The sequence below is a fragment of the Haliaeetus leucocephalus genome, unplaced genomic scaffold (genome assembly GCF_000737465.1).
Source record: "Haliaeetus leucocephalus isolate CR32 unplaced genomic scaffold, Haliaeetus_leucocephalus-4.0 Scaffold340, whole genome shotgun sequence".
In the NCBI taxonomy this organism is placed as follows: domain Eukaryota; kingdom Metazoa; phylum Chordata; class Aves; order Accipitriformes; family Accipitridae; genus Haliaeetus; species Haliaeetus leucocephalus.
The window spans coordinates 200272-227211 of NW_010972776.1; the positions used below are offsets into that span (position 1 = coordinate 200272).

Consider the following 26940-nt stretch of genomic DNA (forward strand, 5'->3'; position numbering starts at 1 on the left):
TCTTTGAGGTGAAATGCCTCTGCTGTTTCACTTGCTTCATGAGAACTCTTGGTGAAAGATGTACAGATGTCTTCCTGCTTCTGTGGGATGACACTGCAAACTCCTTTGCTGCAATCCCTTGCCACTTTCATTTCACATGTGAAAACGTGATGGTGAGACTTTCATGTCAAGACAGAGTGCATCCTATAATGTTTCTACTGGAAGGCCATTCATGATCTTATTTATGTCCAAGGCTAATATTATCATGGAATCTTGACGCAATATTAAAATTACACCTAAACCATTTCTGCAGTGTTTAAGAGATCTTTCACCTCCCTACAAGAATTGGAAAGCAGTAGGCAACGATATAGAGATACTTCTACTGCTTTGTGAAGGGTCTGCACATACTGGTGAATATGTCAGTTCAGCATGCATCCTTTTTGCCTTAGCACATGAGATCATCCTTGCATCCTGTCTGCTTCATACCCACAGCCCTTGGAGTGTATTGGGGATTGTGCCTTATTGTTTCTCCAAATACCCATGGAGACTGGAACAGCATTATTAGCCTGCCACAGAAGATTAGTCAATACTGAGTTGTTAATGCTTCCAGGGACTTCCTTGATATTTATCCTTCAAATGGAAGGGTTGGATGTCTGGTGGTGTGTATCAAGGTTTGGAACACCTCTGCTTTTGTGAAAGTCACCAGAATGTTCTACAGCAGAAATTCAACTTTATAAGCTGTAATGGCTCTCACATGTGTCAATATGTAGATAGGAATATTAGTAGGAACGGAGAAGATAAACTCTTACACTAAGAAACAGGAAAGTTATATTCTACAGGGAAATGGGGAACACAGTGCTGGCAGGGCAGATGACTCTGTAACTGCGGGCAGTGAAGCTCCTGGAGGCTTGGGAGCTGGTCCCTGGCTGTAGGCAGATGTTGATTTTCGTTATTGGGTAGTGTTACTTACAGCATGTGTTGTAATAATGCATTTTCTGTCTTCCAGATCAGTGTGCGTGTTACCACCATGGATGCTGAGCTGGAGTTTGCCATCCAGCCCAACACTACAGGGAAGCAACTCTTTGATCAGGTAAGTGATGGAGCTGCAGAAGATCTAAAGTTGATACGGGTGTTGTGATTCTATTAAGGCAACAGCAAACAATTTCTGAAGGACTTCAAAGGTGAAGTGACAGTGTGTATAATCACTTCAAGAGAACTCAGCATAGTAAGAAATCACACTTTTTTTTTTTTGGAAAGCAACTGCATTTTTTTATCTCCAAGAATGTGTTAGGAGTTATTCTTACCTCTAATGAACCGAATTGGTGCTATAGCTCATAATAATAATAATTGGAAAGCAGTAGATGTCTGCAGTCATAATTTGTAAGATAAGTCTTATGAGGGAGCTAGCAAGCTATCTTTGGCTGGCTTAGTTGCAAGCATTGTGTAATTGATTTCAAAGAGTAGTTGGTGTCTAAAACAGGAGAGGCTTAGCTGGGTTTCAAATGTTGCTGCAACCCTTAAGTGCAGGTGAAGTGATATTCTATACTCCCATCAGGCCCTGAGGCAAATCTTAAGAGAAGTTATGTACTGTACTGTATTGGGCTGTCTTCATCTGGGCGCTTCAGGCTTCTTCTGCATTCACTGGCTAGGCAAATTTCCTCCTACTTTGGCCCAAACAGAAGCAGGGAGGCATGTGCAGCCCAAAGTTGGAGCAACTGGGGACAGACATTATCAATTGCAGCAGTTGAAACTTTGACAGGCTCCACTCTGTTTCACTTCTGTAGCCCTGAAGGCCATGGATTTGCTACTTGGAGGAAAATCTGAACAGTAAGTTCATAGCTTAAAGAAAAGTAAAATGAATCTTGGATTAATGACAAGATAAAGGAACTGCCAGACCAGATATATCAGATATGGGTGTGGTTCAGTAGTGCTAAGTGTTCTGGGGCCAGCTTTACATAGTACCTATCTTAATGAAGAGAGAAACTTAAGGGCTGACCCACCCATAGAAGTCAGCTATTTAATTTGGGGCCAGCAAACCTAACTTAAAATGTTTTTTAGATGTTTAACCACAAAATACTACTTTCTCTCATAACTCAGCTGCATGATTCAACACTAGATATTATATTGCCGTTTGCAGCCCAGACCCGAAATAGAGGGAATAGAGTGAGATCCTAGACTTTACTAAAAGAGCATCTTTTCATAATGGGAAAACCGGAAAGGCTTTCAGGAAAGTTCTGAGTTGCAGTGTAGTTCTCAGCTGTCAGTGTGTTATTATGCAGTAGCTCCTACTTATTTTAGCCTTGTGTGGTCTCAAATCTGACAGTTTTTGACTGATAGAAATGGGAGCTGGATTCTGTCCAGAATCTGTGTGTGCAACACGGAACTCCACTGCAGTTAGTTCATGGCAGCATATGCCAATGAAGCTGAGGTGACATACCCCCAAGTTCCTCAGAAGGTGAACTGTTTTTTTTTTTTTTTTTTGGAGGGGTGTTCTTCATGTGGATGCTTCCCATGATTATTTTTCAATATCAGGTTTCTGACATTATCCAAGCAAAGAACCAGGTGCTAAGAAGTGATACTATTGAAGTCAGTAGTATTTTTAATCTGCACATGATTTTTTTTTCCTTTTTTTTTTTTTTTTCAGTTGGCTCTAGACCATCTGCAGCTTTTGCTGCAAACTGACATTATGGTGGCAGACTTGGGCTTTAGCTACTCGTCTCTTTTTGAGAAGCATCTGATCATGTTTCCAGTATGGGAACTCTTCATGTCTTAGTAATTGATTTCACTCCTTTGTGTTGTGTTCTCAAACAGCTGCATCATGTTCTCCTTGCAGTGTGTTTCACACAGCACCTGTCTACACAAGTTTTGTTTTGGTTTTTCCATAGCAAACACTTTGCGAAGTGAGAAAACAAATGCTGTTGCAGAGCTAAGTTTCTGAGTTGGTAAACGAGGCAGTGTTTACTTCAATTAAATTGGATTGTAGGTGGAGTTGGAAGGAGAAGTACAGTGGGGAAAAAGGTGTCTGAAGCTAGCTGTTAAACATTTGCTGTTTCTAAAAGTGGACACCATCTCTCTATACTGTCCATATATCATACTTGCTGGAATAAGAATTAAACTGTTTTCTACTGCCTAGTGCACAAGATTACCTTGTGAAGGTAGTGATGTTGGTTCCTGATAGGGCTGTTACTGAAATGAATGTCCTAGAGCTTCACGGGTGGCAGATTTCCAGGCTTTGACTAAATGATCAAAGACCTAGCACAACAGTGCTAGGTGGTGTTTGTGTGGTATCATCACTGTGGTGGTGGTAGAAAGACTAACCCTCTACCAGGGCTTGAGAACATGGTAAGCAGTAAGGTAGGGAGTTGGCAGTAGATGTGGGGATGTCAAAAGTCTTCCACCTCTAACATGAATAAGGAGTCTTGGAAGCTACTGCAATGTGAGTGGTTGAGGAGCCTAATCCCAGCTGCTTGTTGCTGCCCTGCAGTCTAATCGTTGGTCCTTTACAGTTAAGGAAACTAATTGCAAAGGAGGTAGCTATTCAGCTCCTGCCACAATGGGAAACATGTCATCTTGGTCTCTGAATGCAGATACACAACAGACTGTCTGTCCATCTTTTTTATTTTTTTAATGGAAAATTCAAGGCTCTTTTGTATTGCAAAAAACTTTATAGTCAGACTTGCACATAAAGGAAAGCAAGTACTTCTATATGGACATGCTCAAACAGTTTATTGATCTTTGCATAAAGAGCTAACTGCATACTGAACCAAAATATGAGAGCCTCTAGTGCGCTGACAACAAATACTAAACTCTCTCCCTTTAGTATGGGGATGGGGCTTTGAATATGCTGTCAGCTGGCATATATCCAGTGTGTTTCAAATGGCTGTTTGTGTGGATTAGTTCCTGTAAAGGGATAGTCTGGAGCTATTCCCCCTGCTGACATGGGACTAAACAGTGACTGCTGTCTGACTGATAATCTGTTCACTCTATCTCAGTTTCTATCCAGAGGTAGTCTTGGGTCCCATGATGGGGTGTGTAAGAACAAAGTTACGGCCATTCATCTTCTGGCTCTCTTAAACTATGTTGTGCTCCTGGAATTGCTAATCTAGTACTTTCTGCATGATGCTGGTTCTGAAAAAGGAGCTGCTTTCATGAATGCTTTTTTGAGGGAAAGGAGTGTTCCTCTACAAAGCAAACTTACGGTTTTGCTGCTCTAGCACATTGACTTGGTGTGAAACCTGAAGTTTGACTCTTTCACAGAAAAATTTTAAGAGATCCTGCATGTTTTTGCCCTAGAGTGCCCTTTCACTTTGAGCTGTCGGTTCTGATTTAAGCAAAAAGGAAGCTGCTAAGCATTACCAAGGTTTCTAGCTGCACAGCTACCTCGGTGCATGCTGCTGGCTTTGTTCAGTAACATTTAGGCAGTATTTATTTCCACCTTTTGTATATAAAGGTAGATAAATATATTCATGATGCCACACATAATTCTGACCTATTCTGAATAGGATTCAAAAGACTTTTGGAAAGCTTGTATCTAGGTAGTAGCTTCATGAGGAGGAACAGTTTGAGTCTAAAGTTCTATAGTAATAATAGGTGAACGGGCTTGAGGTAGCAATGTTCCTGTCTCCCTCTTTCCTGCTTGGTTAAATTCCAAAGTGAATTTTTGTAGTGTTAGAACAACACAGATGCTTCACTGCTTTGTTGGAAGTAGTTTTCTGCCCCAAAGCAGCTGGATGTAGAAATATTGAGCTGACACACAGTGCAGTAACATCGTGATTTATGCTAGAGATCTTCCTATGACACCCCATCCCCTAGGCTTGTAACTGTACAGCTTTAGCTTAAATAGCTTAAGCTTGTGTGCACAGACAAAACCTGGATTGAGACAGGAGGATTGTACTGTCTGTCTTCTGCAGCTTTGCTTATGTACCTCTTTGCTTATGTACCTCAGCATCAGCTGCTGAGCACCAGTGCATACAGACTCACTAGCAAAAACAGCAACTGTGCTCCCATTCCTCAGCTGCTAGCGATAGATTAAAAGAAGAGCTTGAGAGAAGGGCTATGCCTGTCAGGGGTGCTGCTATCCCATAGGCTTGATTACTTCACAGGTACCTTGTAATACTGCTTTCCTGGGGATGCAGGGCACAGGCACTGCAACAGCAATAGCTGCTTGTTTTAATCATTTGACCCTTTTCTGTATCAGACTGAAGTGCAGTTGGACTGGGGACTTGTGTGTAAAACAAAGTGTTGCTTTACCTTGTGTATCTCCTACATGTGAAAGATTAACCCTTTCTCTGGTAAAACTGCTTAGCTACTTATTGCTATGGATAGCTTTGAAGTTGTGTCCCTTCAATCTTTTTTACTCTCAAACTTCCTTTTGTGGGATAAATTGATTCTAGCTTATGTCAGTGAGATTTTGGCCTGTTGGGGGGGTGAGGGGGACTAGCCTGTACCTTGGACAAGGAGAGAGTTATCTAACTTGCTTAAGTGCTCCATAGCTGGCTGGCTGGAAAGCTTTCACAGAAATGCCCTGGTTTAGTAGATGCTGCACCTTACAGGATCCTCAGGCAGCCTGTGTACAGACTAGTCACAAAATCTTCAACTGCTTTGATTTCTGTGGTATGAAAACATACTCCCTTCTTCCATGTCTCCCACATGCTGTATGAGGCAGCTTCTCAAACACTTCATTTGTGATCACTTTTGACCTTGCATCCTGCTGGTGCCTTGTTCTTTCATTCCCCTTCAGAGCCCCTTATTCCTTCTCGTCTCTGCTGGAGTCTTAGCTGTCTGCTATACTAGGTCTGTTGGGTGGTGAATGCAGTTGATGGGTGGGGATCTCTACCCATTTGATAGGCCTACTTACATCAGGATCTTGTTTTTAACAATGAGTTGTGGTTACTAAACTCTTCAGTCACTACTTCCTTCCCCAACCTAAAATGAACTCTATTTCTCCAGCTTCAGGACAGATTTGCTTCTCAGTGATGTGCTTAGTGCTCTTTGAGCCTATAGCTGACCATGTAAACTTCAGTCCTTCCAATGCTAGCTTTTGAACATTGCAAAGTCCAGGAGATGGTGGCTTCAGCATGCCACTCCAAAATAAGCCTTTAGAGTAACCAAAGCACCCAGTCTCATTAATTGGACAGAGATCACCTTTAAGAGCCATGAAGCCAAGTCACAGGTTAAGGAGAAATGAGACATTGGAAAAACTTTAGTATCTGTCACTTCAGACTTTGAAAGCATGTGGTTAACCTTCGTAGGAGGCTTTTCCTCAGTTTCATGAGCTTTTGGGGTCAAAACTAAGCTTGTAACAGAAAAGTACAGTCAGGTATGGGTTAAAATTGTAACAGTAAGCATCTCTCTGCTCTCTCTAAACCTAGTCACTGATGCTGTGTTTTATGTTCAGCACTGAGCCTAATACATAGTGGAGTGTGGGGCTATTTTTTTTTTTTCTTAATCTTGAGGATCCTACAAATTTCATTAAGAGCCAGAGCTGCTAAGATTCTGAGTTTATGTGCTCTGCCCTGGCTTGCTTATCTGCTGCAGTGAGTTTAGTCATTCTGTTGAGTACCAATTTCAGTCTCTTCTTTCATGGTTGCTAAAGCTTACAACACAGGCTGACCGAATTGCACTCAACTTGTGAGTAACTCCAGCTGAATTGAGCTATGTTTGGAATAAATGTGGATGGTCTCTCATGGCCTGTAAACTAAGCTTTGAGAGGAGAGAGACTGTAGAGAAGCTTTTAGCCTTGGTAAGGTCCTACCTAGTAGTGTTTGAAGACATAGGAAACTGGTCTGGGGCACTTGATCCAGTAGATGAAAGCACTGAACTGAAAACTCGCTATAGCAGTTTCATGGTAGAAAGCAGCAAGTCTTGGGACAGTGGCCGATTCCTCCAAACTCCAGAAGTCTTGTTTGTGTAATGAAGGCTTGTGGTTGAGTGGTATGGAAATGGGTCTTGAATTTCACAGGAACATGTGGAAACTTACTGGCTTTTATAAAAGCAGTAGTCTGACCAAAAATGGACTGCTTGTTGCTAAGGAGATCGATGGCAAACTGTAATAAGCTTAAAAACTCAAAGATCATCCTGTCATTTAGCACTTTGGCATTTTAGCACTTTGAAAGGGAAAGTTAGGAATGTATCCATCAGCCAAATGGAAGGGGAACAGTTGAGTATTTATGGCTGTAGATGGAGCCCACGTTGGGTGTTGGGTACCTGGAAGACCATGTTTTAAGTTGTTTTTGGCTATGGCATGTGAAACTGTAGGTGTGGTACCAGTTCAGAGCTCATCCAGCAATAAGGTTTGCTAGCAGTTTTCTCTCAGAAGTACTTGACATGCCTGTCATAGCAAGGGAGAGAGGCCCACTTCATGTTTAATGACGACAGCACGTGAGATTCAAGACAGATTTGTGCTGTGGTACAGCCTGGGATGCTTTGGCCTTTGGCACAGGAACTTGCTCTGAGTGGAATGTCTTCTCTGCTGGAATGCTTTGGTCTTACCCATGTGTAGATAGTGCTTTCATGCAGGATCTGCACTTGTTTGCCAGTGTGGTGGTGTATTTTCCTGGGCTGAGAATGAGGGCAATCTTCAATCGTCATCTTGATGCTAAAATCTACATTTAAGGGGCTGCCTATGGCTCTCCTTCTGCTGTGGAGCAGGACTCAATGGCAAGAACATAGTTTGGAGGGAGATGGGTGAGTGCTGAGGGGAAGGACAGGAGGAGTCATGCAGACCTGGAAAATGTGGAATAAGGAGAAGTGAGAGAAAAGGTTACCTGGAAGACCTTGTGTTTCTTCTCTGAATGTTATTAAAAAAAAAAAAAAAAAAAAAATTGTACTACTGTGTGCTTACTTAGACTGTCTGCAGTGAGAGTCACCAGAAATGCACCTTTTCCCCTGAGGCAGTATTGCTTACTATATGGAATTTTAAGCTAAGGATACCTGATGAAGAACTTTGTCATGGCTAGTCAAGGTACTGTGGGACAGCTGGATTTTAAGGCTGCCTGTAATCTGTTGCCAGTTGTAGACTAAGCCTTGTACTGTGGGCTGAACAAGACCCAGGGACTGACTTAATGTTCTTCCTGGCATGAAGAAAAGACGTCACTGTCTAGCCAAGAGTGTAAACTTCAGGTAGTTAGGTATAGTGGCCTGGGTTAAACAATACTCTGTAGTCTTCTTCTGTCCTGTGTGCCAGCCCTTCTCCATCCTCGGCCACTGCCAGTAAATGTTTGCTTTTTGGAACATCTCGCAGCTCATCAGGGCTCTGAATGCTGTACACCCGCAAACATAATTGGGCTGCTAACTGCCAGCCAAGACTCCTTGCAGCTGTAGAAAGCTGTTTCTTCTTCATGCTTTTTCCCTTGCTAACTGGAACTAAACCTGTGAAAGCTGAGGCAGGAAGGAGGGATTAGGACTATCTTTTTTCCCCCTTGCCCCCCCCATGCAATAGCAGCTTGGGGTGTGATGTTGTGTGCTGTGCCGTCTCCCCCCTCTCCTCTGTCCAGTCCGTTGTTGTCACTGCTATTGCTGTGCAGACTTCTGCTGTGGAATAAAAGTCCTTTTGTGCAGGGCCTCAGTGTGATGCCGTTCAGTTCCTTGCTGGCAGTCCAGCTTGTTGAATTTCCAGGCATAAGCTGCTGACAAATGGAAGTGAGGCAAGCAGACACATACAGCAGAGGGGGGAGCTTCCATCCCATTCAAATGTTAATGTTACCAAGAACAGAGCTTTCCTTAGGCTCTAGGACAGCCTTTCTTTCTCTCCTTGTACCACGTGCTTTCAATGCATACAGCAAACTCTGATTCTTCTCAGAAAGTCCCCTTGGCTGTGTGCATCCTACTATGTGATATGCACGAGTGCGGGTTTATCTGCCCCATGTTCCCCTGTGTTTACAGGGGCTTTAGGCCAGGTTTCTAGTTCATGTTCAAGCAAGGACAGGCTGAATAATTTCAGGGACTCCAGTGGGATGATGTATATAGACTATGTGGCCGTGTGTAGGTTTTGTCTCTGTGTGCTGCTAATAGCATGCCTCTGCTGAAAGCTCCCTTTGGTTTTTGGGTCTGAAAGGAGCTAGCGCCCTAATGCTGCTTTTGTAAGGCCAGAAGAAATGTCTGATCCAAGCCCTAAAGAATCTAACTGGTACTGTGTTTGCAGGGAACCTACGTCCTTGGTGGTGTATCTTGCCAAAGCTAGAGACCACATCGGAAGGGAACAGAGTGCATCCTTAGGATTCAACAAGGAAGTAATTTAAAAGGAAGTAGGCATTTAGGGAGAAATCGTACAACATGGGACAAAGCAGTACAAAGTTACCTCAACTTACCTGACAGGGTGGATACCATGATCAGGCAGCTGGATTTCCTAGGGTGAGGCTCATCCAGGTGTTGAGTATGTCTCTGAAGGAGCAAGCCCGAGGGGTGGGTGGTGTGTAAAGGCAGCTTAGTGTTGTACTTCAGGTACAGTGTCCACCCAAAGACAAGTGTCTTCTCCCTTCCCCTTCCTCGTCTAGTAATGGAGGTGACAACTAAGTGCCTTGTTTGCCGGTATGCAAACAACTCCTGGGGGTTCAGGAGAGATGTGGCGGAACTTCAGTTTCTAGATTTGCTGGACCCTATGGCATGTCCCAGACTTGCGAGGGCACAAAGCTGTGGCCTCCTGCTAGTGAACAGGCTTTACCAAGAAGCTTCCGCCCCTCCTTTTACCAGCAGTAGCATTATACCGCAGTAGTCTTGCCCCCCCATGAGGCTCTTGGCTCATGTTACAGTATGTCTTTAAAGCCCTCTTAACTCTTATTTACATAGCACCCATGGTGTGTTAGGGAAATGACCAAGGAGAGAGCTTACATAGCTGTGTAGTTAATTTCTGTGACGGCTCTTTGTCCTGGCACAAGGGATGGCATATCGATTTACCTACTGCAGTACCTCTTACCGGTGCCACTCATTAAAGAACTGCGTGAAGGCCCTGTCCTCAGCTATTGGTGGAGTAGAACACAAATCTTAAAATAGCACAACCTAGCAGGGTGATTCATGGCTTGCCCAGGAGTGGTACATTTGCATGATAAGTGAGGGGTGTACCTGAAAATGGAGCTGCATTTTTGATTCCTGGCAGCTATTACACCTGTCAGACCTGTTGCATCGTATTTTGGCTATACATGTTGGCTCATAAGTAGCTGAAGAAGATAGTGTCCCAGCTGTTGTTCATAAATAGCAACAAGCCTTAAAAGAGATGAGGGAGAGAGAAGAATATATCTCCCACTTAAGACCCCCTCAGATGCCCTAAGACCTATGTACGTGCACCATAGCAGGGGAGGCAGAAGGCTAGGGCACTGGTTGTCTTTGTGTTCAGCTGAACTTACCTCTAACATGTTCTCTTGTACCAGTGAGATCAGCCCGTCTGGCTGGGGCATTTGCTAATCATCTTTCTTCCAGGTCGTCAAGACAATTGGTCTAAGAGAGGTCTGGTTTTTTGGACTTCAGTATCAGGACACCAAGGGCTTCTCAACATGGCTGAAATTGAACAAAAAGGTATGTTTGCTCAAAGTGTTTCACTTGTCCTGGGTTCCCTTCTCTTGGAGGGCAGGGGCAAATTCAGTCTCCATACTTCTGTCAGGGATCTGTTCTTGCCTCTCCACACACCTGAAATACTGCAAGATTAGTGAGTTGGTGTTGCCTTCCTTCAGTACACAGACCCCCTCCCCAGGGTACAAGGAGTCACGGTGTCTGACCTTGTCCTCCTGCATCTGGTCCTGTTTGTTATCCAGGCAGATCTGTTACCCTTCCTGGTAACACGCTAATGTGGTGCTCATGAGTATCTTGGTTGGAGAGAAACCCGGAAAGTAGCTTACCTAACACTGATCATAACCAGTGGCTTGTGATACCTCCTGTGAGGAGAGGTGATGAGGTATTTAGCATTAAGGAATGGAAAATCCTTGCTCTTCTGCCCACTCACTTCTGCATTGGAAAGAATAACTTTTTTCTAATGCATGCTTGTCCTCCTGTTCATAAACCTGCTCCCCTTCACTTGGTATGTAGGCTATAAAATCTGATAACTCTGTTCCAGGTAACAGCACAAGATGTACGTAAAGAAAGCCCCTTGCTTTTCAAATTCCGTGCCAAGTTCTACCCAGAGGATGTGGCAGAAGAGCTGATCCAGGACATCACGCAGCGCCTTTTCTTCCTCCAAGTGAAGGAGGCAATTCTGAATGATGACATTTATTGCCCTCCAGAAACAGCTGTCCTTCTGGCTTCTTATGCTGTCCAGTCAAAATATGGAGACTTCAACAAAGAGGTGCACAAATCAGGCTACCTTGCCAGTGACAAACTGCTCCCACAGAGGTAAGTGAACCTGGGTAGTCTTACACCTTTGCCTTAAAGGGTTTGGGATTTTTTTGGGGGGGTGGGGTGGTGATTGGATAGTTCAGAATAAAATACAGCCTGGTGCCTCTGAGGACTGGGGTTAGTATTCATTTAATTAAGAGCTTTAATCTTAAACATCCTATTGCTACTGAAGAAACTCTTATCAGAAGTAGTGAGAGAAGCTCCAAACCAAAAAAATGTAATGCTCCAAGGAGAAGCATAACTGAATACAACTTGTCATTTCTCAGAATACTGACTGCTGTGTCTCTAGGGAGCCTTGTAATAAAACTGTATTTCCTGGAATATTTTTGTGGCGTAACTGTGATGCCAATGGAATATTTATTGAAGTGTTAATCAAGAGTGATGTGACTGTGTGCGCACAAATGCAGTGGCTGGTCTCAGACATCCCATGTACTTTTTCTAGAGTTCTGGAGCAGCACAAGCTTAACAAGGACCAGTGGGAAGAGAGGATCCAGGTGTGGCATGAGGAACATCGAGGAATGATTAGGTAACTGATGCAGTGTGAAACTGCTGTATTTAAAGTAGTGTGATATATGCTAGTGTGTAATGTATGAATGCATACAAAAAATCTGTGGCTTGCTTCAGGATGAGTTAGCATTCTTGAGGTTATTCTGCTCAGACTAACTAGGTTCACGTGCCTCTGCTCTTCCTAGTCCACGTCAGCTGGCTGTTCTTAGTAAAACTAAACTGAGCTTGCGGAGTGAGTTTGTTATTTTCTACTAGGGTGATGCTTGGAACCTTTGCCAGCTTGTTGCTGCTCTGCCCATGTAGAAGACAGCACCTTCTTGCTCTGATGGTTTATAGACTCAAAAAGGAATATCTGCTTTCTTTTTGCACGTTGCAGAGAAGATGCTGTCTTGGAGTACCTGAAAATTGCACAGGATCTGGAAATGTATGGTGTGAACTACTTCAACATTAAGAACAAGAAGGGGTCTGAACTCTGGCTAGGTGTAGATGCTCTTGGACTCAACATTTATGAGCAGAATGACAGGTAATAAACCTCCTGTCCTCATCATTACCTTCAGCTCCTTTCCAGTGTAAAGGTGTTCAAAATTAATCTTTTCTGTAATTCAAGTCTTTAAACTCTACAATTTCTGTATCATTCTTGGCTGTGTTTTTGACACTGCCAGAATAATCCATTAAACATGCTGCTTGGGACCAAAAAAAGACAAGAAATTGGCAAATCTTATCAGGCTAGTTTTAGTTGTATCCCTAGTCTTCCTGCCACAGATGCATTCTCCAGTTCTATTTTCCATTTTAAAAAAAAAAGTGGGATTGAAAAACTATTTCTTATGTTTGTAGTTCGTTTGCATGACTAATTTTGTTGGCTGATTCCAGTCAACATAGGAGTACTGAAATATGAGGTCAAATTTGGTAGTATTTTGAGCTATATATTGTAAGTCAAGAATTTGGAATGACTTGGGGCTTTTTTATTTCCTTCTGCTTTCTATTTCTGCAGGCTAACACCAAAAATTGGATTCCCTTGGAGTGAGATCAGAAATATCTCATTCAATGACAAGAAATTTGTTATCAAGCCTATTGACAAGAAAGCACCAGTAAGAAGCAACATTCAAATTAAACTTTTGGCTTCTTAGCTGAATGATCTTTTTTTTTTTTTTAATTGCACACAATCTTTTCATCACTAATGTCAACGCTGATTTAAGGAGTGCTCTACTACCTGATCTGTTCAGGGCACTATGCACAGAATGGGTCTAATGGCAGTAAGGTGATAGTTGGGATTTTTTTCTGGCTAGGAGGGTAGAAATTAATTCAGTATAACCTCAAGCTGTTGAAGGTCAGTAGAAGGGAGAAGCTCTGCTTAGGGTTTCTGATTCTCCTAAGACTGTTCAGATTCTCTGATAATACAATTAGGGATCTGAGGCACCTATGTTAACTGTGAATGCTTCCTTTGCAGCCTGTTGGCTTTAATAGTGTGTGGGATGGTCTTTTACAGTTTTTCACCTTACTTGAAGCTGAAGCTTCAGGTTGTTTTGTAGGGTATGCTGGAAAGGTTTTTTTCCTTGCAGATTTATAATGAATGTAATTGGTTTAATCTTTAAGGCTTATTAATTTCCTGTGTCAGCTGATACCTTCTGTTCTTATGGTCATTCTTGTTACACTGCTGCTTGGAAGCATTTCCCTGCTGCTGTTGCTCCCTTTTAACAGAACAAAGTTATTTATCCATTGGAAATAATGTTTAACACGCTTTATGGCATAAGACAAAACATTACACTCGATGTGGCTGGCCAGACTATTGCATTAAATAACTAAGTGGGGAGAAAGGTGGGAGAAAGTCATAGTCTCAGTGTATCTGGTGAACCAGCCCCTGATGGTGTTTGTAACAAAACAGTGAAGCTAAGTTGCTGTGTAGTCTATGTGCTAGTGATGCTTTACAATGAAATGCAGAACACTGTAACAACAAGTTGGGTACTTCTGCCCTGTGTGTGTTTGTCAGATTGAAATTCATTCCTGAAAGATAGGTGTCTAACTACCACTGCTGATGAATTAGACATTGTTAAGAAAAGCAAGCTAACAATTCTAGAATGCTTAGGGTCTTGTAGTGTATTGCATACACGGGGGGCTTCTTATGCTGAAAGAACAGGTCTAATACTGCCTTTTTCTTGTCCCAAGGACTTTGTATTCTATGCCCCTCGGTTACGGATTAACAAACGAATCTTGGCACTTTGCATGGGGAACCATGAGCTCTACATGCGCAGACGTAAACCAGATACCATTGAGGTGCAGCAGATGAAGGCACAGGCTCGGGAAGAGAAGCATCAGAAACAGATGGAGAGGTTGGTAGGGTTCTGAGTAACCTGGACTTGGTCAGTTGCTGCACGATAGCATCACGTGCTAGATAAATTGCTGGCAGCACCTTAATCTGCTTGAGCCAAAAATAGAGCAGACTGCTTTCTGCTTCGCTAGATCTAATGGGATGAATGACATTCATCACAAATGTGACCCACCAGCACTTTCTTAAAGATTTGTCTGTCTATTTGACGGGACTAATATGCATCCTGATATAAGGAGATTTCCCTTATAACATTGCTATTATGAACTTGCCATTGAGAGGAATGCCAGCAGAGCTTTTTCTTTCTGCATTTCAATAAAGGGGTGTGTCTGGAGTAAAACTCATCAGCTGAGTGTTGTAGTGCACATCTCTTCTGTGCTCATGGCTTTACTGGGAAGCACTCCAATCTGAGCAGGTGTTAATTTGAAATGGTGTTATGACTTCCCCCTCATCAGAGCCCTGCTGGAGAATGAGAAGAAGAAGAGAGAGTTGGCAGAAAAGGAGAAGGAGAAGATTGAGCGTGAGAAGGAGGAGCTAATGGAGAGACTCAAGCAAATTGAGGAGCAAACCAAGAAAGCTCAGCAAGGTAATATGAAATGTTCCAGTATTTCCTTAGATGTATAGTATGAGTGAGAAGGGTTCAAGCAGTAAAGCTATGAGCATCTCTGAGCCATTTGGCTCTCCAGTATTGTATGCTAACTGGTGTTAGGGCCCTGGTTTAGCCTTCTGAAGCTGACTGTAAGCTTCCATATGCAGCTGCTGAAATAGGACTTGCATTAAAGGGATGGATGGCAGCCAAGATGCCCCTCTGGCAGTGAGAGTACCTTGCAGATGTTCATGTGCTGGCTGGAAGCTTTATCCCAGCACATCAGAAGAGGGTGGAGTCAGTGTAGCACGGGTCACACCAGCCAGTACTCTGATGTGATTACTGTCTAATTGCTTGGCCAGTGTTAGTGTGGTGTTGCCCAAGCAAAATGCTGTATGCTTCTCTGCCTTTGAGGATGTCATTTTGGGGTGGGTACTTCCCCACAAATCAGTTGGGCAAGTAATCTGTTAGCTTGGAACAGGCCTGGCTCTTAGTCTTCCAGCTCTAGTTACAATGTGAAGGAGAGAAAAGGGGACAGTTACTTGCATCTCTCCTTTACCTGTCCCTCTGAAGGAAAACCCTTATCCAGAATGTAGGTGTAATGGCACCTTCCTCCTCTTCTGCCGTTCTTTATCTCTCTTCGAATGCTCTCCCCTGTTCTTTCAGAACTGGAAGAACAGACTCGCAGAGCTATGGAGCTGGAACAGGAGAGAAAACGAGCTCAGGAGGAAGCAGAGAAACTGGCTAAAGAACGTAGAGAAGCAGAAGAGGCAAAGGAGGCCCTATTGAAAGCATCCCATGATCAACAAAAGACCCAGGAACAGCTGGTAAGTGGGTGAGCTGAAAACTGGGTAGGGAAAATAGTGATAGGGTAGGCATCTAAGGTCTTGAAGCAAACCAGGCTATGAATATAGTGAGGAAGCATAGTTTGCTTCTTTGGTTTTTTTTCAGCCTCAAGCAGATGAACTTATATCTAAATACAAGTGTATTTGTACAGTAGATCTGGACTTCTGTGCTTTTTGCCTTTTTTTCATATGTGACGCTGGGAACAGAGTGTAGAGCTCACTGATTGCTTTCCCTGGTTTGGATTCAAAGAACTGAGTTCTGTAGCATTATTTGGAGGAGAAGAAAAAAAACAAAACCCACAGCAAAACCTGAAACTCTTTTGGCTTCCTTTTCCCTTGCATCATGGAGATATTGGTGGGACTGAAGTTTACAGGAAGGCTTTCTCCTTATCAAAAAGATGTTAGAAATACTGTTTTCATTCAGGACTTAGACTAAATGCTTAATTTAGCAAGTACTTTGGTTTTGTCCCCACTAAAAGCCTTTCTTTTGCAGGCTGCTGAGATGGCAGAACTCACAGCTAGGATCACGCAGCTGGAGCTGGCCAGGCAGAAGAAAGAGAGTGAAGCCCAGGAGTGGCAACAGAAGGTAAAGCAGAATCTGAACAAATGGCAGTACTTTTTGTGGAGTTGTTCTCATTCTGTGTTGTGACCTAAACTACTGCACTAGATACCACACTAGACTGAGTGTCTGCAAGCTTGAGGCTGTTGTAAATACCCATCCTTGCTTTTCTTGGTGGAATGAGTGCCTTATTCTAACTCTATGTAGAAATATGTTGACTAATTAGGCCTAAAGCCCATTTTCCCTGTATTAGAATCATTCTGAAAATCTCTGCTCTGAAGCCAGCAGAAAGTGTTGCAAATGATTGTGGCTGAGTAGCTTTGGAACATGCCCCTTCAGTGTGCAAGAGGTGCAAGCTTTCCTGTAATAAGCGCTGAGTAGCATTTCTGTGCACTTCTGCGAAGTCACATGCACTCAGGATTATATTGACTAACTCACTGTGGCATGCCCTACTGCAGGCACAGATGGTGCAGGAGGACCTAGAAAAGACCAAAGAGGAGTTGAAGACTGCTATGAGCACCCCTCATGTCACTGAGCCCATGCACTCTGAGAATGAGCATGATGATGAGCAGGATGAGAATGCAGCAGAAGCCAGTGCTGAGCTACGATCAGAGGCCACCATCAAGGACCGCAGTGAGGAGCAGCGCACCACTGAAGCAGAGAAGAACGAACGGGTCCAGAAACACTTGAAGGTAAGAAGCTGGCAGCAGAGAGGGTGTGTGTCTGGGTGCTGCTTCTATTCTTCTTGCCATTAATTGCAGCTGGGAGGTATTACTGGTATCTTTAAAAAAAACAAAGGGCGTGGGGAAGAGAGGTGATCGTGATCTTGCCAGATAGCTGTGTAAAACCATTGAGCAGAGAGGCAGATCTTGTCTCCTGGCACTTGACTTCCATTTCACTGAAAGTGGTAAAGTATTTTCAAGCAGTGCCAAAAAGCAGCATCTGTCAGACATAGTGTGCTTATGTGACTCTTGCCAGCCATCTGACAGATGTTCATAGCCCTGGCTGCAATGAATCAGAGAACTTGGTCCAGTTCCTATCAAGCAGCTGTCTGTAACTGTCTTGTCTGACTGGGTTGTGTTGCAAAACTCTGAGAGCAGCCCACTAGGGCTCAGCATAGAGGGAATAGTGCTGCACCACCTTTTCATAAGGAACTCCAGTCTTCTGGTGTTGACTCTGTCCAAGCATTTTGTTACACTGCCTGCTAGCTGCCTGTTTTGCATCGTGCTTTGTTTGTTCTGCATCATGCTGTGGTGGTTATACACAGGCAGAGTGACAAAGGTGTACTTTATCTTCTGCAGCGAGTTTCTTTTGTGGTAGAAGGCTAGTAATTGCTCAAATTCTGCTCCTGTTGTCTTTAGGGATCGTTCCACTTGACTCTTCTTCTGAAGTACATTGGAGATAGTCTTTCATACTGTGCTAGACAAAGATGAATAGGGTGACAGACTGCCTGATGTTTTCTACTTTTAAATGTTATGGAAAAATATTAACAACTTCCACAGAATCACAGAATTACCTAGGTTGGAAGGGACCTGTTAAGATCATCTAGTCCTACTTCCTTGCTCAAGCAGGGTCAGCTACAGCAGGTTGCCCAGAACTGTAAATATTAGGGCTTATCTGTTTCCTGTCTCCATGGACGTTGAATCTTTAGGAGGATCAGCAAGGAACCTCCTTGTCCAGCTTTGAGTCTCTGGCATGCGCTAACCCATTGCTATCTGTTTCCCCTTCTCTGAAGGCTCTTTCCTCAGAGCTGGCAAATGCTCGGGATGAAACCAAGAAGACAGCCAATGATATGATCCACGCTGAGAACATGCGTCTAGGCCGAGACAAGTACAAGACCCTCCGTCAGATTCGGCAGGGCAACACCAAGCAGCGCATTGATGAGTTTGAGTCTATGTAAACTCTCCCCTGCACCTGCTGCCCTGCACTCTCTTCTCCTCTCTTTCCCATCCTCTCCCGTCATTCACTCGTAATCGTGCTACGCTGGAACCACTACAGAAGAGTGACCATGGTCTTATTTATGGAGTTCTGGGCAAATGCTGGAGTTAAGCGACAGAAGAAAGAATAGTATTTACATCTTCCTGGGGTGGCTTGGGAAAGCAAATGTGTACTGGGGCAAATCTGAAATTGTTTGGCTTTGGGGGTAGTCTCACTGCATTTAGTTTTTTATTGCTTACTGAAGTGGCTGTGTTGCTGTCCTCTCCTGTTGCGTGGGGAGGCCAGCAGATACTTTTACTGAATTATGTAAAGTGCTAACAGTTTGACACTGTGCCTTCCTACTAACTTGCACAAGCTTCAGTATTAAGCTTAGAAGCCAGGGTCTGAATTTCTGACTTAATACAGGGTCTGAGTCATGTAGTTGAGAAGGGGAGGCTGGAGCCTAGGAAGAAGGGTTGGAGGTAGAATATGGACTTTCTTTGTAAAAGATTAAAGCTTTTGTCCTTCAAACATAAGCAGACCAAACAGATTCTGTGGCATTCCTGCTGGTGTTACCTTCTGTTGTTTAATGATGGAACTTTGAATTTCCTAATTATGAGGAAGCATTTGGATTTTTTCCAGTGATGCAGTGTGGTTTGGAGCCTTGACTTCCCTGCTTTCCAGAAGTTTTGTCTCTGGTAAATGGCTTTGTTCACTGTCACTTGTCTGACTTGAATGTGACCAGTGAGGCAGAGATAGCTAAAGAACACTGCCTTCCTTCTTGGGTTTGCCAGTGGAAGCCTAAAGGGGTAGGTAGAAACGTAAAAGACTAAAAATTCCTGTAGCCGTATTTTTCCCTTGCTGAACCAGTACATTTCTAGTCATGTGAACAGGATTTCAGGTTTTTCCATAAGAGGCCTTTTAAGCACATAGTCATTGGTGCCTTATGACTGTGTATAGATCTACTGTAGCTCAGACGTCTTTAGTTTAAACTAGATGCAATCAAAAAAGTCGTCAGTAGCTGTGGACCAAAAACTATTCTGTACAAGACTGCATCTCTCTCTTCCTGGCTTCAAGCAGCGTTTGAGGGGAGAGGATCCTGAGATATTTGTCCAATTGCTGCCTTAATCCTCACTAGCATTCTGCCAGATCCCTGGCTCAAGTGCTTTTCCTTCCCCAGAAGGATGCTTTGCCCCTTTGTAGCTTTGAGAACAGAAGGCTCTGTCTCTTAGAAATGGGACACTAGTGGTTCTGAGACTGGTCCTGAGAGCTGTTTGTACCAGTTGTTGTAATACCCACCACCTCCTGTCTTCCAAGCTACCCATGCTGTAGCTACCCAGAATCCTTCCTGCCATTTCTGGGGAGGAAACAGCCATGTATGCTCAGGGTTGAATTGGATTTTGCCTTTTTCCTTCATAGAAGGAAATGTTAACCTTCAGAAGATGTCTCTTAAAAATGGATTCCACCTACAATGGAGTCCTGCTTTGCTTTGCCCTCCTTGAATAGCCTGTCCCTATAGGAAGTCATCAAGCTAGCCTATGATTTATTTTCTTGCCTAGCATGATCCTAAATCTTGTGACTTTCTCAGTTTTGTGGATTCCCCCTTCTTATGGTATCACTGCTAGTGGTCATAGAAGGATAACCTCTGAATGCTAGAGCGTTTTCAGCTCCCTGCTCTATGGGAAAGGTAAAGGGGGACTGTGCCAAAAAGAATGTTCATGATAGTGTTAATAAACTGCAGTATTTCACCAAGAATTCATTGGGCCACTGGAAACAACCTTACCAGTGCTGTATTATTTTATTTCTTGGAAGCAATACAAGTCTGTGTGGAGATCCACACAAGTACCAACCTCTGTTAGGAGCATAGCTTAGCGTGTTGCTTCTATACATCCAGATAAGTCATGTGAGAGTCCCTTTCTTTCCCTTGAACACAGCATGCTTTTGGGGGACACACAACATGGTAAGCTTTTGCTTGGCCAAAAACACATGCTGCAGTACTTCAGAAGTCACAAATGAAAGATTGCAGTTAAATTTGTCAGAAGTGATTTGCATATTTCTATACTGAAGGGTTATTGGCACTGGCTCTACGTGAGTCTCATTACTGGGGGAACAGACAACCCTTACACTTCTGTTTGGTGCTTTAAAGCTGGTTCTCGGCATTCTGCTCTGTCCATGGCAACTATTGATGCATTTGGAGGGAGAAAAGCCTTTACTACATTTTACAAATTTCCTAACAAGCTGATGTATGGTGCCTGGAATATGTGTTCAAATAATAAACCAGTAAACTTTTTCTGCTTTGATGGGTCACACAACACTGCTGAGCTCATGTATTATGATGCTGGCATGACTTCTGTTTATAGTATTTTTTAATCGTTCTAATTCCAAATGGTCCAATATAGGAATAGAACGGCTTGTGCCAGTGAGTCCACCTAACTCTTTGTAGTTGTTTCAGCCCTGCTGCCTTTTTAACCAGTATTATATTCCAGTGGTATCTAATGATATTTGATTTCAATACTTCTAGCTATGCACAATTAGAAAATATTAGTTATGGGATGGTGGATGTGTTTATGGTCTTCCTTCCCTTGGAAATGTATACTGTATTGTAAAGAAATGATATTTTGCAAGAAAACTAATGTAAGAAGCTTTCAGTATTACAGTGAGATTTGTAGACACATTTTTTATTTGTTAGATTACAGTGAATTGTTCTTCTCCATGTTCCAGTTTAATTGGATAACTACTCCTCTTGAGGGTGGGGGGAGGGAAGTCCTTTAGCAAATTTTTGCTTGGCTTGTTTTTTTCTTGTTTTATTTTTTGTTGCTGTAAATTATGTTGATGTTTTTTGACCAGTCTTTTTACTGGATTATAATAAAACATCAATTCCTTAAGGTTGTGGAGTAATTCATGGGTCCACGTGCTTATCTGCAGAGAGAACCTTGATATTAAGGCATTTTTTTTTTTCCTGTTTGGAGGAGTTGTTAAAATCCATACCCTGTTCTTCATAAAGTGCCAATAAAGTTCGGAGAAATTCAGCAGATGGTGTCTGGCTGGTTATTTAAGGCTTGCTTTGAGTCTAGTGCTGTGTCTCCAAGCTAAACAGGTCTGCCAGTGTGGTTCCTGAGAGGTCAGCCTTGTAGCACTCTTGCAAATAAGGTCTTCCTTGCATACTGAAAAGCAACTGCTTGAATAACATCCCTTTCCCCCTCCCCAGCCCTCCAAGCTGTCTGACTGGAGCCAGTACTGGAATTCACATTTCTTTGTGGAGACACTGAGTATAAATTTATATTGTGTTTAACTTGCAAATGGACTGGTCGAATGGAGGAGGAGGAGCTGCTGTTGGAACTTGCAACCGGTGAGTGCCTGCGGTGCCATGCCCAGGCCCATGTGCATCCACGACCAGGTCAGTGTGCGGAGGGTGGCCGGGCCTTGATGCTGCTTCTTGTCCCGTATGTTCTGCTGAGTCTGTCCTGCCCTGACCCCATACTGGGGATTTCAACCCAATTTGTTTTGCAGCTACCTTGCCGTGGCTATCTCTACCTGTGTTTCCTGAAGTCTCAGGACTGGGTCCAATGAAGGAAGAGTGTTGTTACTGCCAACTTTCTGCTAATGAACTGCGTGATCTTTGTTTGTAGCTGCTTTCTGTGTGGCTGTGAAGAGGGACTTTGTAGAACCTCTGTCTCATGGTTGCTGCGCTGCAGAATAAGGCAGAGATTTCATCAGAATGTGTTAGTGCTTAGAGATCTGGTGCTGGGGGAGACACGTGAACTTGTCTATAAACAAAACGTGAAGTGTGGAGCAATGGAGACTTCTGCCATCCCCACCAGGCTTGGTATGGATCTAGTTTCCATAGGTGGGTCTTGTTCCTTCCTTTCAGGATTCCAAAAACCTGAACACCACTGGAGGAATTGCATGTCTGCATGAACGCTACTGCAGCCTTCAAGTGAAGGTTGCACTGGTCTGGGAAGGTTGCTCTCAAATGGGGTTCTTTCTGCTTTTATTGCTGTTGCTTCTTGATGGATAATACCTTTCAGCTTGTGCTTAAATTTCTGGAGTCTGAGGACTGTGATTGCAGCCAGATAACTCTTCTGCATGAGTGGCCTAGCTTTCTGGCATTCCCTTGCCTGTATCTGTGGAGGTTTAAGAGGCTTAGTAATTCTCCTGTTAGGTATATCTATATTCAGTTTGTCTTTGAAGAAATGGAAGTGCAAAGCATTAATGGCTGAAGGCTGCTTCTGTGCAGGACCATGCAGTAAAGAAAAAAAAAAAATCTGAAACACCTAATTCTTCTAATCTATTGGAAGGTACTTTGTAGTTTAGAATCAGAAATTTGTGTTTAATGTCTAGTTTGTGTGGACAGCTTCTGCTGGATTTGCTATTCTGTCTGCGGTAATGTTTCAGATCCAGTTTAGGCTACACCTACAAGTACTGGGGGCCCAGATGCTTTTGTCTGTGGGACAGACTGGAGCATAAAGGGTCTCAGAAGAGCTGGGGACCAGAAATGCTGTCTTTTTGCAGGTTCTGAAATGTGGCTGTTAAGCAGTGCAACTTACTAAGAACTCTAAAGAAAAGCTACAGTAACGCTGTAGAGTCAAGTTTTTCTTGAGATAAATCTGTCTGGTGGGCTAATGCATTTGGCCTAGGATACTTTGTCCTCCTACTCAGAGTCAGTGCAGCTGTAGAAATAAGGCTGTGATTGCTTTTTCCTTCTCTTGTTTTCATGTTCTAAGGAAGGGAATTGCAGGGGGTTGGTCTGTAAATTCTGATTTGCTTTGATGTAGACAAATCTCATAGAGACTTCTGAGGTAGATGACGAGCTTATCAGTTGCTTGCTCAGGCTAATACATTTGGAGGGAAGCATAGGCATTTTTATTTTTTAAGTGACGTGCTGTGAGATTCTCAATGAACAGATAAACAGGCTTGGTAACCTTCCAGCCACTTCCTTTTTTTCTGTGATGAGCAAAAATGAAACGTGAACATCCTCTGATGCCATGGTTATCAGTTCAGGTCAATTGTGTAGGATACTGTTAGTAACTATGGCAACTTAGTAAGGGAACTAGATTAGACTTTTTGCTTTCTACTTATCAGGGTAGGACTCTGCCTTTTGACAGCACTATCCTCTTGAAATCTGCTTTACGTTATGGAACTAGTAGATAGTCTCTGAGATACCAAACAAGATTTGTTCCCCCCTTTCTCATGTTCACTGGTCCTAGAAGCCACTACTTCTGTCTGTAACCTGGCTTCAGACTTGGTGCATCATGCTGCAGTAGCTCTCCATTAAGTAGCTGCATCTAATACCTGTTTTCCAATATCTTACGAAGCTTGATAATGCAGTATACAGGGTAAGGTATGATAATTGTAGACAGTTGTATGGCAGCTGCTTGAACATCAACAAAGGCATGCCATGTCCCAGTGAGAAAGCAGAGAATAACTGAAGTATGGCTTGTTCGCCCTGTACAATCAGTGTGACTATTTTGGTGAGTGCCAGCTTTGCAGCTATACATAACTCAATCTTGGGCATACAGTCTAATTATCTTATACCAGTGTATAATCAGAGCATGTGATAACTGGCAGCGAACAGCGTAATTCATCTGTGACTGATGTCAACCCATAATTGCTGCATAACCTTACGGAATTTGATTCCATGTGTGATGTTAATGTCTCCCTTGCAGAAAAATTAACTTACCTGTAAGAAAAAGGATCTGGGCCTTGATGCATCAAATGTTAGGCTGAGGCTGACTTCTGTCTTGCAGGTCTGCAGCTCTAATTGAAGTGCAGTTTGTGGACAAGGGTGCAGGTCCTTACAACTGAACAATGTCTAAATGAACATCTAGTGCCAAGTGATGGGTCTCTGAAAGTTACTAGTAGTTTCAAGATGGGCTTTCTCAAGACAGATGGCAGGATGAAGTGGGTATAGGGAAAAGTGGAGGAAAGAATGAGGAGGAGACATTAAGGAAAGAGTAGTGCTGGGACTGCAAAAAGGAATATTGTGAGCTCCTGGAAGGGACTGTACCTCCAACTTCTGTTGAGAATGCACTTGCTCTGAGCAGGTGTAAATACCATTCATACTGCTTTCTGGTGAGCAGAGCTAGTTGGAAAATTACAAACACCTATGATTGCCATTGCCCCATCATCTTTTAAAGAAATACAAGCCAGGGTTGACCTTCAATCATAAAGATTGACTGAAGGGTCAAGGGGATGTGGCATATACTGCTCTTGAACTGGGAGGTTACAGTGAAGGCTGTCTGTACCTCACACGCAGCAGCACTGCCCTCCCATCCATCTCTGAAGCATCCTTGACTGACTGAAGGAGAAGCATCTGTAAGTGAAGGCCTTGGCTGGGCCACTGTAACTTCTTAGTGGCCTTCACCCAGCCAGGCAGCAGCTGCATTGCCAGAGGTGGCTGCTGTCAAGAAGCCCTGTTGTGAATTCAGTTTGTTGCCTTGTTGCAGTATTAGCCTATCTCTGATTATTGCATTACTGCCCTCTTGCTTCCAGTGGTGAAAATCTGGCCCTTGCTCCTTTTGTTTGTAGTGATTCTCAGAAGGTTGCTGAACATCTAGAGAGAGATCAGAGTGGGCAAAAGGTAGTCTTGTTTGAGAGGTGTGGAAACTGAGGCACATTTACAGTCTTCCCCTCCAGCCCCTGTTATCTGAGACTTGAGCACGCTTGATGTAAGCACTTTGTCTGCAGGTTTGTGTTCAGTGCATCTGTTTTGGGGTAGCACTCTGTATCTGGTCCTGTGGTAGTTGATGGGTTTTCATAGTGGCAATAGGGAAGGGGAATTCGAGTTTTGTTCAGTGGCTGTAGTTCTGTGTATGTTAGCAGCCTGTATCTGCTTCCTTACAGGAGTATCTGTGAGGTGGTGGGCTCAGTAGAAGGTAAAGGGTAGGCTGTTCTTACTGTTCAAGTTAAGAACTTCCCACAAACCTGGAGGAGAGCATGGGCCAGTCCTGCTCGCTCCAAACAATAAAGGAGCGAAGACTTCCGTACTGTGGCACAGTGCTGGCCTTGAGCTTTGTCATGACTTGTTGAGCTGCTTGCTCAGTTCCTCCCTCCCCTCTGGACACTTTTCCTTTGGGAGTTCCACTGTTGGGCACCTGGGATTTTATCAAATACTGGTTTGATAAAATGCTCCAGTGTTGGAACAAACAGGTGTTAATTTGCTTGCCTGGATGACACGTGTAATATTTCTGCATATGTTGCAGCTCCTCATGGATAGGGGCCAGGGGGTTTCTGACTTGTGTGTGATTTCTGTCTCTTCCCTCTCCTGCTTTTGTGGCAGCTCTGCTGCAGGACAGGCTGCCTCTCCTGATTCTTCCTGCTCTTTCTGATGCTCCTCCTGCTCCTCTGCAGAGGAACTTCTTCCTCCCTTAATTTATCAAATGTATCAAATCTTGATTCAAATGGTGGTGGACTTATTCTCACAACCCCAGAACTGCAGCATTGCTAAAACTGTATTAATGTCTATATTAATAACTACAGGATTACACAATGATTTTAATCTGCTTTCAGAGAGGCAGCAGACTAACATAATTTTTTAAACCTTACATCTTGGGTCTCTTGTAAGCCCCAAAGCTTACAGAGGAGGTCTTCTGGTCAGAGCTGTTTGCTCAGAGTGTCTTCTGCCCAAAGGAACCGATGCAAGTCTGCCTTGTGCTGACTATGCCTATGTGTTTGCTGAGCCAGCCTATGGAAGGACTGAAACTCTAATGGGGGTCAGAGGAGCTGGGTCTGGTATCTCGGAAGTCTGAGTGTGCTTCTGGCTGTGGAAGGCTGCAATGGTAACGTGTAAGTTCTTGTTGGATCAGTGCAGTGCTGATTCCAATCTGTTTAACTTGCGTAGAAGTCAGGGATGAGGTGGAGTTAATGGTACCTCATAGCTGTTTTGGACATTTGCATGAGAGTCCCTAGACCGGGTGGAGGGGGGGGCAAATTGTCCTTTGTGTGGTGCAGAAGAAACTGGGCAATGTATTTCAAGCTAGAAAACCACTTCCTTCCCAGCATGTGCTAACACGTTGCTAGATGTGTAGGCACAGCCGTTGCACTGACAGCAGTGTGACCTGCTGGGAAGCAAGATGGGGGGATGGTGTGCTGGTGTGCACACTGATGGAAACTTGGCTTCTGCCAAACTTCTGTGAAACAGAGCTAAAGATTCACTTCAGCTGTGTCTGACCTGCCCAAAAAGTGTGTGCTGACCTCCAAAGCAACATTTTGAGGGTTTTGTGTTTTTTTTCAAAGCAAGGATATTTTTGCTTAGCTTTTTTTTTCTTTTTTTTTTTCTTCTGTTGGTTGGGTTTTTGTGGGAGGGGTGGTTATTTGTAAAGCTTCCTATTTTTGTGTCCTGGGTTACATGAACACTGGTTTACTCTGGAAAGGCTGCATTTACTTCTAGGCTTGCTGCTAGATGGAGCAGGGGAGAGGAGGAAAAAGGAGATCTTACTTCTGCCCTTTTCTTCGACCTTAAAACAGGCTATCCAAACTCAGTATGGGGCATTATTCTCTCCTACCCCAGGAGGGTTGTTCCTGCTTTCACCAGAGGACAGTTCTCCACTGCTCTCGCCTCCCTGCAGGACTGGGTGGGTATGATGCTCTCAGACCTGACTTCCCCCTTTGTGTTGGCCCCTCTCCTGGTGGGTGGCATTGACCTGTCACTTGCTGTGCTCTGAGTTCCTGGTAAGGAGAGAGGTCAGTGCCAGGCAAACACACAAACGTCCTTGCTGTGAAAACTGCTGCATATATCTAGTGTATCTCTCAATTCAAGGTTTGCTGGAGAGATAAGATGCTTTGTGGTTTGTTTGGATGTGCTATGGCCCCTTTCCTTGTGTCTCTTATGGCAAGCCTTGCTTTCCTTCTACAGAAATGACTGAGACACAGAACTGGGCTGCCTGCTGCGCCTCTGTAGTGC

General features: G+C 43.6%; 1 protein-coding gene across 1 annotated transcript; it reads left to right on the plus strand.

Moving 5' to 3' along the window:
* Positions 1–990: 990 nt before the first annotated feature.
* MSN (moesin) lies at positions 991–20795 on the plus strand. The gene is made up of 12 exons (XM_010572349.1): positions 991–1069; positions 10393–10488; positions 11024–11298; positions 11744–11827; positions 12185–12331; positions 12800–12896; positions 13972–14135; positions 14587–14717; positions 15384–15544; positions 16056–16148; positions 16580–16813; positions 17857–20795. The coding sequence occupies exons 1-12, from the start codon at positions 1007–1009 to the stop codon at positions 18019–18021; spliced, it is 1710 nt and encodes a 569-aa protein (XP_010570651.1). The 5' UTR covers positions 991–1006; the 3' UTR covers positions 18022–20795.
* The last annotated feature ends 6145 nt before the right edge of the window (positions 20796–26940 follow it).